At 31.2% G+C, this 12312-nt stretch overlaps 1 protein-coding gene across 1 annotated transcript; it reads right to left on the bottom strand.

The window, feature by feature from the left end:
• On the bottom strand, nt 4974–10545 carry LOC109351220 (transmembrane 9 superfamily member 3-like). The gene is made up of 7 exons (XM_019592616.1): nt 10277–10545; nt 10002–10042; nt 8772–9357; nt 8519–8656; nt 8251–8407; nt 7666–8150; nt 4974–5452 (listed from the first exon to the last, which is right to left on the bottom strand). The coding sequence occupies exons 1-7, from the start codon at nt 10426–10428 to the stop codon at nt 5233–5235; spliced, it is 1779 nt and encodes a 592-aa protein (XP_019448161.1). The 5' UTR covers nt 10429–10545; the 3' UTR covers nt 4974–5232.

The raw sequence follows: 12312 nt of genomic DNA, 5'->3' as shown, positions 1-12312 counted from the left end.
TATATATATATATTATATAATATATGCAATATTCCAAAAAATATTAACGTCATACCTACACATCTACACTCATTTTCACACACTATATTTAACTTTAGGTGGGGAAATGTTATGTGATATATAAATTTTATATATTATTGTTGTATCATATTTAATAATTATTGACTTTAAAAAATTTAAATAAATGATGAATAATATAGTGACTGTGTATAAATCTTTATACTTACAGTTTATAAATATTGCACTCTTATTTCAAAGTAATTATTATGCAATAAAGATTAATGATGAGTGTAATATTTATACATTGTTAGCGTAAAAAATTATATACAACCATTATATTATTCATCATTCATTTTTATTTTTTGGAAGAGTTAATGATTATTACACTTGAATAATTGATGATACAGTGACAATATATAAAACTTATATATTTTTTGTGATGTATATTTTTCCTCATTAATGATACCACTATGAAGAAAAGTAAGTAGGCATCATGTGGGAGGAAAAGCAATACTGGATTTGGATAATCACAAACCTTCAATAACGTTTTTTTTTTCTTCTCTTCTTCTATTGTTTTAATAAATAAAAAAAGTTACAATGAAAATGAATATATACTATTGACAAAAATATCTAGTAATCGAAAGAGTGAAGCATACTTTGAAGGATTAAATTTTGACCATGAGAACTTGATGTTGCATAAAGAAAAAAGTGTAATCATACTTATTATTATTAGTTTTCAATATGCTGACCCATTCATAATCATTTCAAAGGACCAAAAAGGATAAACTTTTTTGGTTTCACAAAGGTATCATCGCACTGGAGCAATTCTGTCAGAGTCGGGAACATCCACAGGTACGTGGAGCTAACTCTCCCAACAGACATTTTTTCTATCCACAAGACTCGAACCCGGGTTCTTGCTTAAGGAGAATCAAGCATATACCACTTGAACCAACGTCCGTCGGTACAGTAAGGATAAACTTTGATATGTAATTATATTATATTTTTCTTAGCACTTCTAAAAACATGCATATAAAGCCTGAAATTTCTTGACAAATTAAAATGAGTGAGTTTGACTAGCACAAATTTGATGTGTATGCATGCTTAGAAGACACATCATTTTATGTCTAATCAAAGTGGTAACAATTATCCAATTAGTGAGCACATTATGAAAAATGTAAATCATATACATAAGTCATATGATAAGAGCATCTTAAGACAATAAAATTTAAAACAAAGAAGCATTTAATTAACATCAACTTTGGTAATTATATGAGTTTTAATTATACATGGAATAAATTACTCATTTCCATTATTATGAAAAATGTCTCTAAATATTGAGTATGTGTGCACTATGAAACTTATTATTAGGTGACTGAGTGACTTATATGAGAGTGATAAAACTGAAATCAAGAATGAAATTAAGAATAAATTACTCATCTTATGCTTTATTTGGAACAATCAAGACTAAAATCATCTTTATTTTTCAGGTAAAAATGATACACTCATTCTTATCTTGTAAAAATTAGCTAGGTTGGTCGATTTGATTGATTAGATCAGAAATTGGACACCTAATCGATTCTACTCAATTAATTTAAGGCTTAAATTGATGACTAGGCTGATCAGATAGGTGAAGTCAATCATTTTTTTACAAAAATATCAAAACAATGTCATTTTGTGAGAGAAAATATGATAATAAATAATGTGATAGAAGTATAAAACTTGACAATAACAATGTATAGATATTCAACTCATATATCAAATTATCATGAGTATGAGAACATGGGAAGAACATCACTTATTTCATAGTTCAATTCAATGCTCACTCTTTGCATGATTTGTTCAAAATGTGGTTCATATTTACCCTTTTATAGGGCACTAGTAAGTTAGAGGGTCCCAAAGAAGTGAGACTTTTGATGCAAATATAGAAGAATTAAGGGCAAGGAGTAAGACCATGTTGTCTTCCAAGGCACGCTCGTGACCAACTTACATATCACTTCCCACTAATGGGATTCTTTTCACTTAACCCAAATAATTGATTGTGACCCAAAAACTATCGAACCGAAAATTTGTTATCTCAAATCATGTCTCATATATTGTTTCATGTTAATAAAAATATATCATATCAATTAAATATACATTATTTGTGACAATATATCTTTGTTCAAAAGTAGTATCTCTTTGTTTCCCAAAAGTTATCAAACATAGATTTATTATCTCAAATCATGTCTCATATGTTATTTCATGTTAATAAAAATATATCATATCAATTAATAATATATTATTTGTGACAACATATCTTTGTTCAAAAGTCGTATCCCCTTTATCTCTCCAATCCCAATATTTTCTATCATTCATGTCATTCTTTGAACATTTGGAAGCAAAAAAATGTAACCTTGAATAAGCCTTTTCAAATGATAAATGGATAATTCCCTTGGTGTATAAGACTTACCTTTTGTTGGATAGAGTGTTCAACTTCTTTGTAACCTTTTTTACATACATATTCTAACACCTCAGTTATATCATCCGACCTCCCAGGTCCATATATTGAGTGTGCCACTGGTAACACCTCAGTCCTGACATGCGACCTCTCCGGCTCATGAATACATTGAGCGTACCACCCACCATCTTAAATACACACTGCAGTATTTTATTCCCCTCTGTAGGGGTATTTAAGCTGGTGGGTGACACGCTCAGTATATTCATGGGATGGGGAGGTCGCATGTCAGGACTGGGTGTTACCGATGACACCTCGATATATTCACGGGTCTAAGAGGTCGCATGTCAGAACTAGAGTGTTACACATATACCCTTATTACACAAATATTATATACTCATCATGGTATAATATCTCTCATTTGCTTTCTTGATTAAATTCTAGTTGACTTCCTTTTCGTCTCATTGAAACTTTTTTTTCACTAAGGAAAACAACCTTATACTTAGTTAAATATATGCTATTTATAACATTTCTGATCAAAATTTTGATCAGTAATGTTATAGATGAATTAGGCTCCTCGACCTTGAGTTTAAAGTGAGAAGGTGATGATATATTTATCACAACTAATTAAAGTGTATCAAAATCTTAACCTAGTAAATTATCTCTATGTGTGAATTAACGGCACTCAACTTCTCATTTTATATTCAAACTAATTTTAGAACTTTTTCGCAACGGTTCGATTAATATGAGCAACATTTGTTGAGAGTGCAGTTACTCATCATGAAATGAATTAATTCTTTATCTAAAAGGATAAAATAATATCTTTGGTAGTATAAAAAAATTATTACATGAACAAGTTTTTGGCACTCCTCATTGTTTATTTTGTGTGTTAGTAGTATATCAGAAAGGTAAAAATGTCAAATAAAAATAAACACATGAACTTTATATAATTGATATATTGATCATATAAAAAACTTTACACAATAACTTTATTTCCTTAGAGTGGTGAAGAACTTAAACTATTTATGAAATATTAATTTTGGTCAAACTATTATTTTGTGTCTCACTCACACAAACAAAAAAATTAAAACAATTTAACCTTTTGCTAATAAAAAGGTGAGTAGGGTTATTTTTTTAAACCTAAAATAGGGAACACTTAAATCCCATAAGGGATTCTCTCTTTCCTTTTGGAAAACATTGAGAGGCTCTATATTCAAATAATAACAATAAGGGCTCAAAAATTTCAACCTACAAGTAGTGGTGGGAATTTTGTTTCAAGAGTTGACAATAATAAAAAGTGCTTATAATTTATCTTAATTTAGAGAAAAGTAATTAGTCATTGTATTTTCATGGCCTATAGCAATTGCAAATAAAAAGTTGGTTAGTTGGGTAGACCTTATAATGGTATTTTAATATGTGATACCCCACTTGGTAGAAAAGTGATTAAGAAGAATAATTAATTTGCTTTAATTAGCTTAAAGCTCATACTTTTGTCACCTCACTTTCTCCTTCAATATGCTTTGCCCAAATAACAACTTAAAAGATAAAGAAGTATCATTAATTTTATTATACTCGTTCCAATTTCGAAATACCATTTATTCAAATAAAAATCTCCTCGTTACATGATTTTTTCTTTATATAGATAGATATAGGATCTACGGAGCAATTACTTAGAAGTATATTTAGTAAAAGAGTCATTCCTATATGATATTACATGACTATATATATATAGAAAATGACTCATAAAAATAATTGTTATTATGAGAAATGAAAAAATTAATATAGACTATTTGGATAGGCTTATATACATATTCAATATGACTTTTTGCCAAGTAGTTGTTTTTGAAACTTTTGTTAAGTACACTTTGTCTGATACAATTTAAAAAAAATGAATGAGATTAAATAAATAGTATAACTTAATTTGAATGTACGTCGATACAGTTAAAACTAATTTCTTTGGATGGCACTAAGATGAGTTTTGTCTTTGCCGGATAAAGTCTTTTCAATATTCAAAATTATTTTCAAGAAATTGTTATTTAAAATTTGTTAAACACATGTTTTTAAATATAAAATAAAGTACTTTATGATACTAGGAGACAACTACTTTAAACTCACTCATTATTTAACATGTATTTTAATTTTTTATATTTATTATAAAAAAAGAAAAATAAAACACGTGTCATAAAAAGAAAAAATAAGATACATTATCAAACAATAAATTGAGTTTTAAGAAGATAATTATCTCAGCAATATTCTGGTGATGTTGAGGCTGCTCTAAAACTTTGATAAAATTATGTATTGCTGATTATGAATTTTGATTTTATAATTTTAACTAATGTTTAGTTGTTCCACTTTATAAACAGAAAATATGTATTGTCAGTAAAAAAATTTACACAGAGTCAATACATCATTACCATTCATTTGTATTACTTCTTTGGAGAGTTAATAATAATTAAACATGAATGATAAATGATGCAATGATACGGTATAAGATGGTGAATTTTATAGAGAACACAGAAAAATGAACTGATAAAAAAGCTAGTTGGAATAAAATTGTGACTAGAATCAAAGATTAAGTCCCATAGTTCCAAAAATCCTCCTTAAGTGCCAAGATTATGATTATGCATGCAGTTACAAAAGCAGAGATAATAACATGACACCAATGCATGGAAAAGAGTCAATGCTTCTCTTCTTCTTAGGTACATACACTATATTATAACCTACCTTAGGTAAAAGAAAGAATAGAATAAAATCACATACCCCTTTTTCTTTTCAGGTAAGTTCAACAACAACCATAGTTACTCACACTTGATGGACTTGTATATATGGCGGACGAAGAACAGAGAGGCGCGGAAGCCTACACTGCCAAGCATGAGGAAGAAGCCATAGCAAATACAGGCCATGTAACCGAAGAAGAACGAAGTTTGCATGAAACCAGACATATCGGATCGTGCGTAGTAATAGTACAAGCAGTAGCCATAGATGAACAAGCCAGTTGATCCACCGCAAAGGAAAGACCTAAAGGCAACACAAACCGACATTAATATCAGGATGAGAATTACCAATGTCATAAGCTTTTATCGCACATCCTCTTCGATGTTTAAAATGGCCCTACCTCGAGAAGATTCAGAACGAGCATATAGTTATTTAAAAGAAAAGGTGCGAGAAGAAAATACATTCAATACTAGCTAAAATTTACACATTCCTGCAAAAGAATTTAGTTAAAGTTATCACAGAAAATGACATGGTGACTCTTCCAATACAAATTCATGGGTTGGGTTGGTCCTTAGCCTAGATCAGAGGGCATAGACTCAGGCTTAACTTTCAGGTCGATGGGCCTAAGAAGAGTGAGACTGAAGCATTAAGCGAAGCCCAGGTCAGGTCCGAAACACCGGCAGGATAATCAACTTAAAGCTAAATTATGTAATAAATCCTTTATTTGTCTCTTTTCTCCTTGTGTGTCTCCTCATTTCCTATTTCTAAATTTGGCTTTTTTTCTTCTTCTTCTAGAGAATCAAACATGGTACAAGTATGACTATTTGAAATTTTGTCAATATCTATAAACAAAAATGATATGAAATCCTTCTTTAACTATATTTCTCCCATTTTTTGGACACAAAAAAGCACGATGTTTAGATAAGTTGTGCCAAATTCACTCAATTTTCCTCTAAAGGATGTCTTTTAGGTTTAGGCATTGGCTATGCATGTCTTTGCCCATGGGCTCGGGACACTAGGCCAGCCCTTATAATGAGCTTGAATTCAGTTGTCCTTGGGCCTAGGGCCGGACAATTAAGACCCACCACGCTTTCGCTCAAGTCGTCCTCCTCATATATAAATAAAGGTAGGTACTAGAGAATGTCATCCAAAAGAAAAATAAAAACAAAATTAGCAGGTACATTACCTACTGATGAATGTTATGTTAGTCCTAGAAAAGCTAAATATTCCAAGGTACATTACATTCCATTATACCATTAACAAAAACCTTACAAAAGCCACCCTTTAGTCCTACTTCTGCAGGTAAAAATATTGTCCTGTACCAAGGGTCTTCTTGTTTGAGTGAACGGAATATGAGAACGGGAAAATATGACATCAATTTGGACATAGCAGACCCTAAATCAATTGCATTCCAACCCTCCCAACATGTGAGTGTGTGTAAAGTGGGTCCATAGGAAATGAAAGCTCATCAATAAGGATCCCATAAAAGGGAGATGAGATGAGATGATAATTCAAGTTCAAAGTAAAGGACCTGTGTGAAATGATATTGTCGATATCCATAGCTGTTTTAAATTCTTGTTTAATTCAGACAATAAGGATCCCGTAAAATAACCATATGAAAAAGAGAAAGCAGAAGATAAAAAAATTACTTTAGAAAAGAACAACAATCAAGCCTTAATCTCACTATGTGGAGTCAGCTACATTGACCGAACGACACCACAATGCTCTATCATAAATCATGTTCATTGATAAAGCATTGATCTGTAAAAATTTCCTAGTCGTTTCGCCTATGGGGTTTCTTGGTCTCCCTCTTCCTCTAGGAATTGGATTAACTTCCACTTCATTTGGGGCCTTCTATCGGTCCCCTCCAAACATGTGCAAACCTAAGGCATGACTCTACCATCTTTTCTACAATCACAACTACTCCAAATTTCTCTCTAATGCATTCATTTCTAATAATATCTTTGTCTATGTGTGCTTGATGCTATACATAGAAAGTCCTAAACCCGGATAAAAGGTTAAGGTTGTGTTAGGCAATTGACAGCCAACGTAAAACTTAGTCAAAATTCTATCATATGGACTTTAGAAAAGAAAAGATCCAGAATTTTAACCTTAATAAAATCCCGAAAATATGTTCTAATCCTATTCTTTTGTCTAACATAGCATGTATCTTCCATTCCTTGTGGGATAACCATCACCTCATAACTAAACTCATTTTATATCTTCGATCCTATCTTTTTTACTATTTTACTTGGAATATGGGAATATAGTACAGAATCTTTTGGAACCTTGCGAATAAAAAGTGAAGAAGGAAACTTCTTTGTTCATCTATATATTAGTATAAGAATATAAGCATGTCTTCAACTCCTTTTTTCTACAAAATTTTATTCTCTTTACATAGCTATTGACAATTTCCTTTAACCCAAAGTATAGACAATATGAGAAGAAATTGAACCTGATTTAAGTATATATGTAGTGAAAATGACAACATACAACTACAGCAAGAAGTTACGTACCTCCACCACCATTCATGATCTTCAGCAGCAAGTTGAAAGTATGTCAAAGCCACAGTGATAAAAGCAGTGACAATCAACAGAATAATGAAGACGATGAACAGTATGCTGTAGATAGTATAAATCCTGTGGCCCCAAACACTGGCAAAAATGTAGTACAGCTCTATGTAGATGGCACTGAAAGGGAGAAATCCTGCCATTGCCATCTGAGGAATGGTGCTCCTGTACCAAGGCAGAGGCGGAATCTCTCGGGGATATTTTGTGGTGCGGACAGGTGCTTGGAACTCAGCTCCACTATTTTTACCTGCAATACCACCCAACACAAGTAATGGAGAAGTTACCAATGTCCATATTAGGACTATCACCAAAATCGTGCCAAATGGAAGAGCAGCAGTTGCGTTATACGCAATCGCAACTGTGTTAAGGAAGCAAAACATGAGGAACAGTGGGGCACAGAAGAGGCATCCTGTTAGCAGTAAGTTTCTAACCTGTAGAACAAGAAAATAATGTATTATATCATTTCATTTCACAAGCATTATATCAATACAACGAAACCGTGAGACATCGATGCAAGGAGACCATATGTACCCAATTAGACCCTTCAAGTTGAATATAGAAGGAAGTAGCAGTGTAGCCAGCAATGCCAGATGTGAGAGCATATATGACCACCAGTGCAGTAAATAAAGCTCCTCGGTTATAGGGATAAAATACGCCAACCAATGCAAGCATAAAAATAAAGATCGTACTGCAGAAGAATAGAGAAACAGAAAACAACATTTAATCACGTTTATAATTTAGAAAGCAAACAAATCAGCTTCAACGCAGAAGGGGAAAACAGCCATCACAAGATTCTTACAGTGCGAACAACTGGGTGCCAGAACCAAGGGCTGCCGCAAACAAAGACTTGTACTTTGGAAACCGGAAAACATCACCGTGAATGTACTTCCATCCTGTCTCCTCTTGATCATCAGCAGCTTCCTCATCTTGTGCATATCTAAAGAAAATTGCAGCAGATAGAAAGAAAAAACAGGCAAAAAAAGATAAGTAAAACAATTTGGCAAATAATAATAAGATGACAATCCGGTGATATATGAGCAAGAAAGTCATACTTCATAAAATCATTCTTCAAGACTCGCATAAGAATGGTTGCCAAAAAACCAGTCAAAAGAAGAACTGTTACACATGAGTTTATGATTGAGAACCAGTGAATCTCTAAGTGATGTGGCAAAGAAGAAGACTGGGAGTATTTTTCCATTCTCTTCTCAAATGGGATATCCGTTTCCTTCCATTTTACGGTATACAAAAACTCAGTGTCAATTTCCTTGTCTTCAGTCAGATCCACCAGAGAATGCGGATCCATCCGGGCACTAATTTCAATCACACGATCTTTGTTGTAGAGAACATCAAACTGAATGTGTTTGTAAAGAAAATACTTATACTCGCTGGGATCAGCTTTTCCTTCTTTGTCAACAGTTCCAATAAATCCCCAGATTGGCAAGTCATCATAATACATTTGAAAATAATAGTCCTTTCTAACTGCTTCTCGGAATTGAGCAACTTTCTCCTTTGTGAGCTTCCTCTTGCATACAGACTTAGAGTCTCTATCCTTTTTGAAATCAAGTGCATAAGGAGCACTAACAAGGCGATCACCATTCAACACCTCACCGAGTGCTTCAGTCTTGTCTTTCTCTTTACCTGGCATATAAAAGCACTCATTTCAGGATTACATATATTAACTTTAAAAACCATCACAAGCAATCAATTACATCGAAGAAATCAAAATTTGTTCTTTGTGCAGATGATTCATAGGACTTCCATTAAAACATAAAGAGATTACCAACTCGTTTAGCTGGTCAGGTAAAACAATTACTAACATAGAAACAGAAAATCGAAATAGCTGAAACACAAATCCCATGCATGCTTCAACTTCCGAGTAGTCACACTTACACAACAACAGCATAATAAGATAAAATCACATCAATCACCCTTTAGGTATGGCTTAGTTAACTTGACACCGCTGTTATTTCACTTTCACAACACCCTGAGATTCAATTACCATTACATTTGACTTATAAAACAGGAAATACTGTAATTAAGCTAAATCTCAGGCCAGGTCGATGTAATTTCCCCTTATAATAAAAATAACAATAAGGGCGGCCCAGTGCGGTAGATGTATGCGGCCTTATCCCCAAGTAGAGAGACTGTTTCCACGATTTGAACTCTTTAACTCGTGTCAAAGGTTACCATTGCGTCAAACTCACCCTTTAATAATAAAAATAACAATAAAGAGACTAAAAACTAATAAAGTTTAAGGGGAAATGATAAATTCAGATAACTACCTGTTACACAAAATGGCAAGTCAAAGTACCGGTACGTTTCACTGTAACAATCAAACCAAAAAACAAATAAATAACAAAATTCAAAACAAGATCAAATTTTGAGCATAACCCAACATCTAAAACGGTTCAAATCGTTGAAAATCAAGGGTTACACGACAAACCCCCAAATTCCAAAAAAAATTACGAAAATGAAATTGATTTAGTAGATCCTATAAAGAAGGATCGAGTTGTTTGGAATTGGGATGTGAAGAGTAACAAGAGATGAAAAAAAGTACCTGGGGTTATGAAAAGGACCGACTTTGTTGGCGTAGAGAGGAACGTTGTCACCATCATTGTAACGGTGATTTGAGGAATCAGAGAGAACATTGAAAGAGAATAAGGAAATGGTGAAAACGAAGAGAAAAGTTGAAAACATGTTACTCCTCATACCACTTTCTTCTATTATTTCTTCTTCTTCTTCACAATACAAATCAGATCAGGTAACACACAAAAGAAACAAGAACAACCAAAGCTATTTGAGTCACTTTTCTCTCTTCTTTTATACTCAATATCTAGAGATAAAAAATATATTTATATAATTCTTTTTGTAAAACCAATAAGCTGGTATAGTAGTGTAAGATATCATTATACATCCAGATCACGAAAAGATTAATAGTTAAACTATTAGGAGGGACAACTATCTGGAAGGGGTTACTTTTTTACTAGGGAATATTGTCGTTTGGACATATAATTATTCCTCGAATAAATGTTATTATTGAATTATTATTCTTTTAGATATCTATTAACATCTTATAACATTAGACAAAAAATTTATAGTGAAATATTTATATAATTTGTAAGTACTTCTAATGATAGAAAAAGATGGTTAATGTTATGGATAGTCTCATTCAATCTAGATTTAGAATGACACTAAAGAGAAATGGAAAAATATGAATTATAAATACTTGAATAATTGAAAATAAAGTATTCAAACTTCTAAGACAATAAAGATTTGAAAAAGTTAAAAAGCTTAAACATCAAAATAGAAAAATATGAATAAAAACATGAATTATAAATATGAATAAAAAAACATGAATTATAGATACTTCTGTAATTGAAAATAAAGTATTCAAACTTCTAAGACAATAGAGGTTTGAAAAAGTTAAAAAGCTTAAACATCAAAATAAAATAATTTTAATATGACACCTATTCTTATGGTATGACAACCTCATTGGGAGAATGTAACATGAAAATATTGGTTGATAGAACATATTATACTAATTAAAAAATAAGCAACTCAAATAAAATAATTTATCTTTAAATTTCATTTCATCAAATACATACAAACGTAGAACTATATGTATTATTACAATCAACTATTTAAGTAATTTACATTATTATATTATGCATTACATCAGATTTAATAAATACCTACCAAATAAAGGAAATTATTTTCATAACACACCTATAAATATAAACACCCATGTGAGAGACAAGAATGGTGTTATATGTATTTGAGGACTACAATTTTTCGAAAAAAATATGTATATATAATGTATAACTCTATAAACCTAAATTTATTTTTTTATAAATGACATTACATGTTTTATGAAAAACAAAAAAATCATTATTGTGTTAAATTATTTTATAATATTATGGACATATAATTTAAGAAATGTCATGTTCGTTTCTCGAAGACAAATATTAAATTGTTTCTTTGTATGTCTTGATTTATAGTGTAGTTATTTCTTCTCTAGTTTTGATATGAGAAAATTGATTGGATTTATAAAGTTTTATTCATATGATTTTTGTTCAACTAATTTGACGATGTTTGATAATTAACTTGAGAATTATATCATTGATGTGCATAACAGTGTTGAATTTACTTAATTGAAAGGAATCAATAATTTCTTAGATAAGTTGGTTGAAAGTATAAGAAATTATTGACTTATTAGTTTATTTTCTTTTAAAGTTAGCAATACAATTGTAAAAAGAATTTTTCAACTTTGAAGATTGTGAAAAATAGGTTGCATAATCGAATGAATGATTGTCCAGTGACTTCCATTTAGCTAGAAGTATTCAATAACATTAACAGTAAATTGATCATTCAAAGATTTCAAAATGTAAAATCACATAAAGATTAATTATGAAATATGTAATTTATTTGATTAAATATATTTAAATTTTATAATCTCAACATTAATGTTTTCATCCTTTTATAATTGATGATAATTATTATTTTAATTTTTAACCTATGTTGAACATTCTGCCTCTAGGTCATAGATCCACTCGTAAGAGATATTAGGTTTTTCTTTACTACCAATGATATTCC

This window comes from Lupinus angustifolius, chromosome LG01, assembly GCF_001865875.1.
Source record: "Lupinus angustifolius cultivar Tanjil chromosome LG01, LupAngTanjil_v1.0, whole genome shotgun sequence".
NCBI classification, from domain to species: domain Eukaryota; kingdom Viridiplantae; phylum Streptophyta; class Magnoliopsida; order Fabales; family Fabaceae; genus Lupinus; species Lupinus angustifolius.
The sequence above is the reverse complement of the archived record's forward strand: the minus strand, read 5'-3'. Positions and strand labels throughout refer to the sequence as shown.

Bases quoted from the DNA above. Each gene is read 5' to 3' on its own strand.
- LOC109351220 (XM_019592616.1), bottom strand. From the start codon at position 10,428: ATGAGGAGTAACATGTTTTCAACTTTTCTCTTCGTTTTCACCATTTCC. The intron at 10,043-10,276 runs GTACTTTTTTTC...TGATTGTTACAG, and splicing joins GGTCCTTTTCATAACCCCAG to TGAAACGTACCGGTACTTTG. The intron at 8,408-8,518 runs GTAAGAATCTTG...ATTCTTCTGCAG, and splicing joins GGCACCCAGTTGTTCGCACT to TACGATCTTTATTTTTATGC.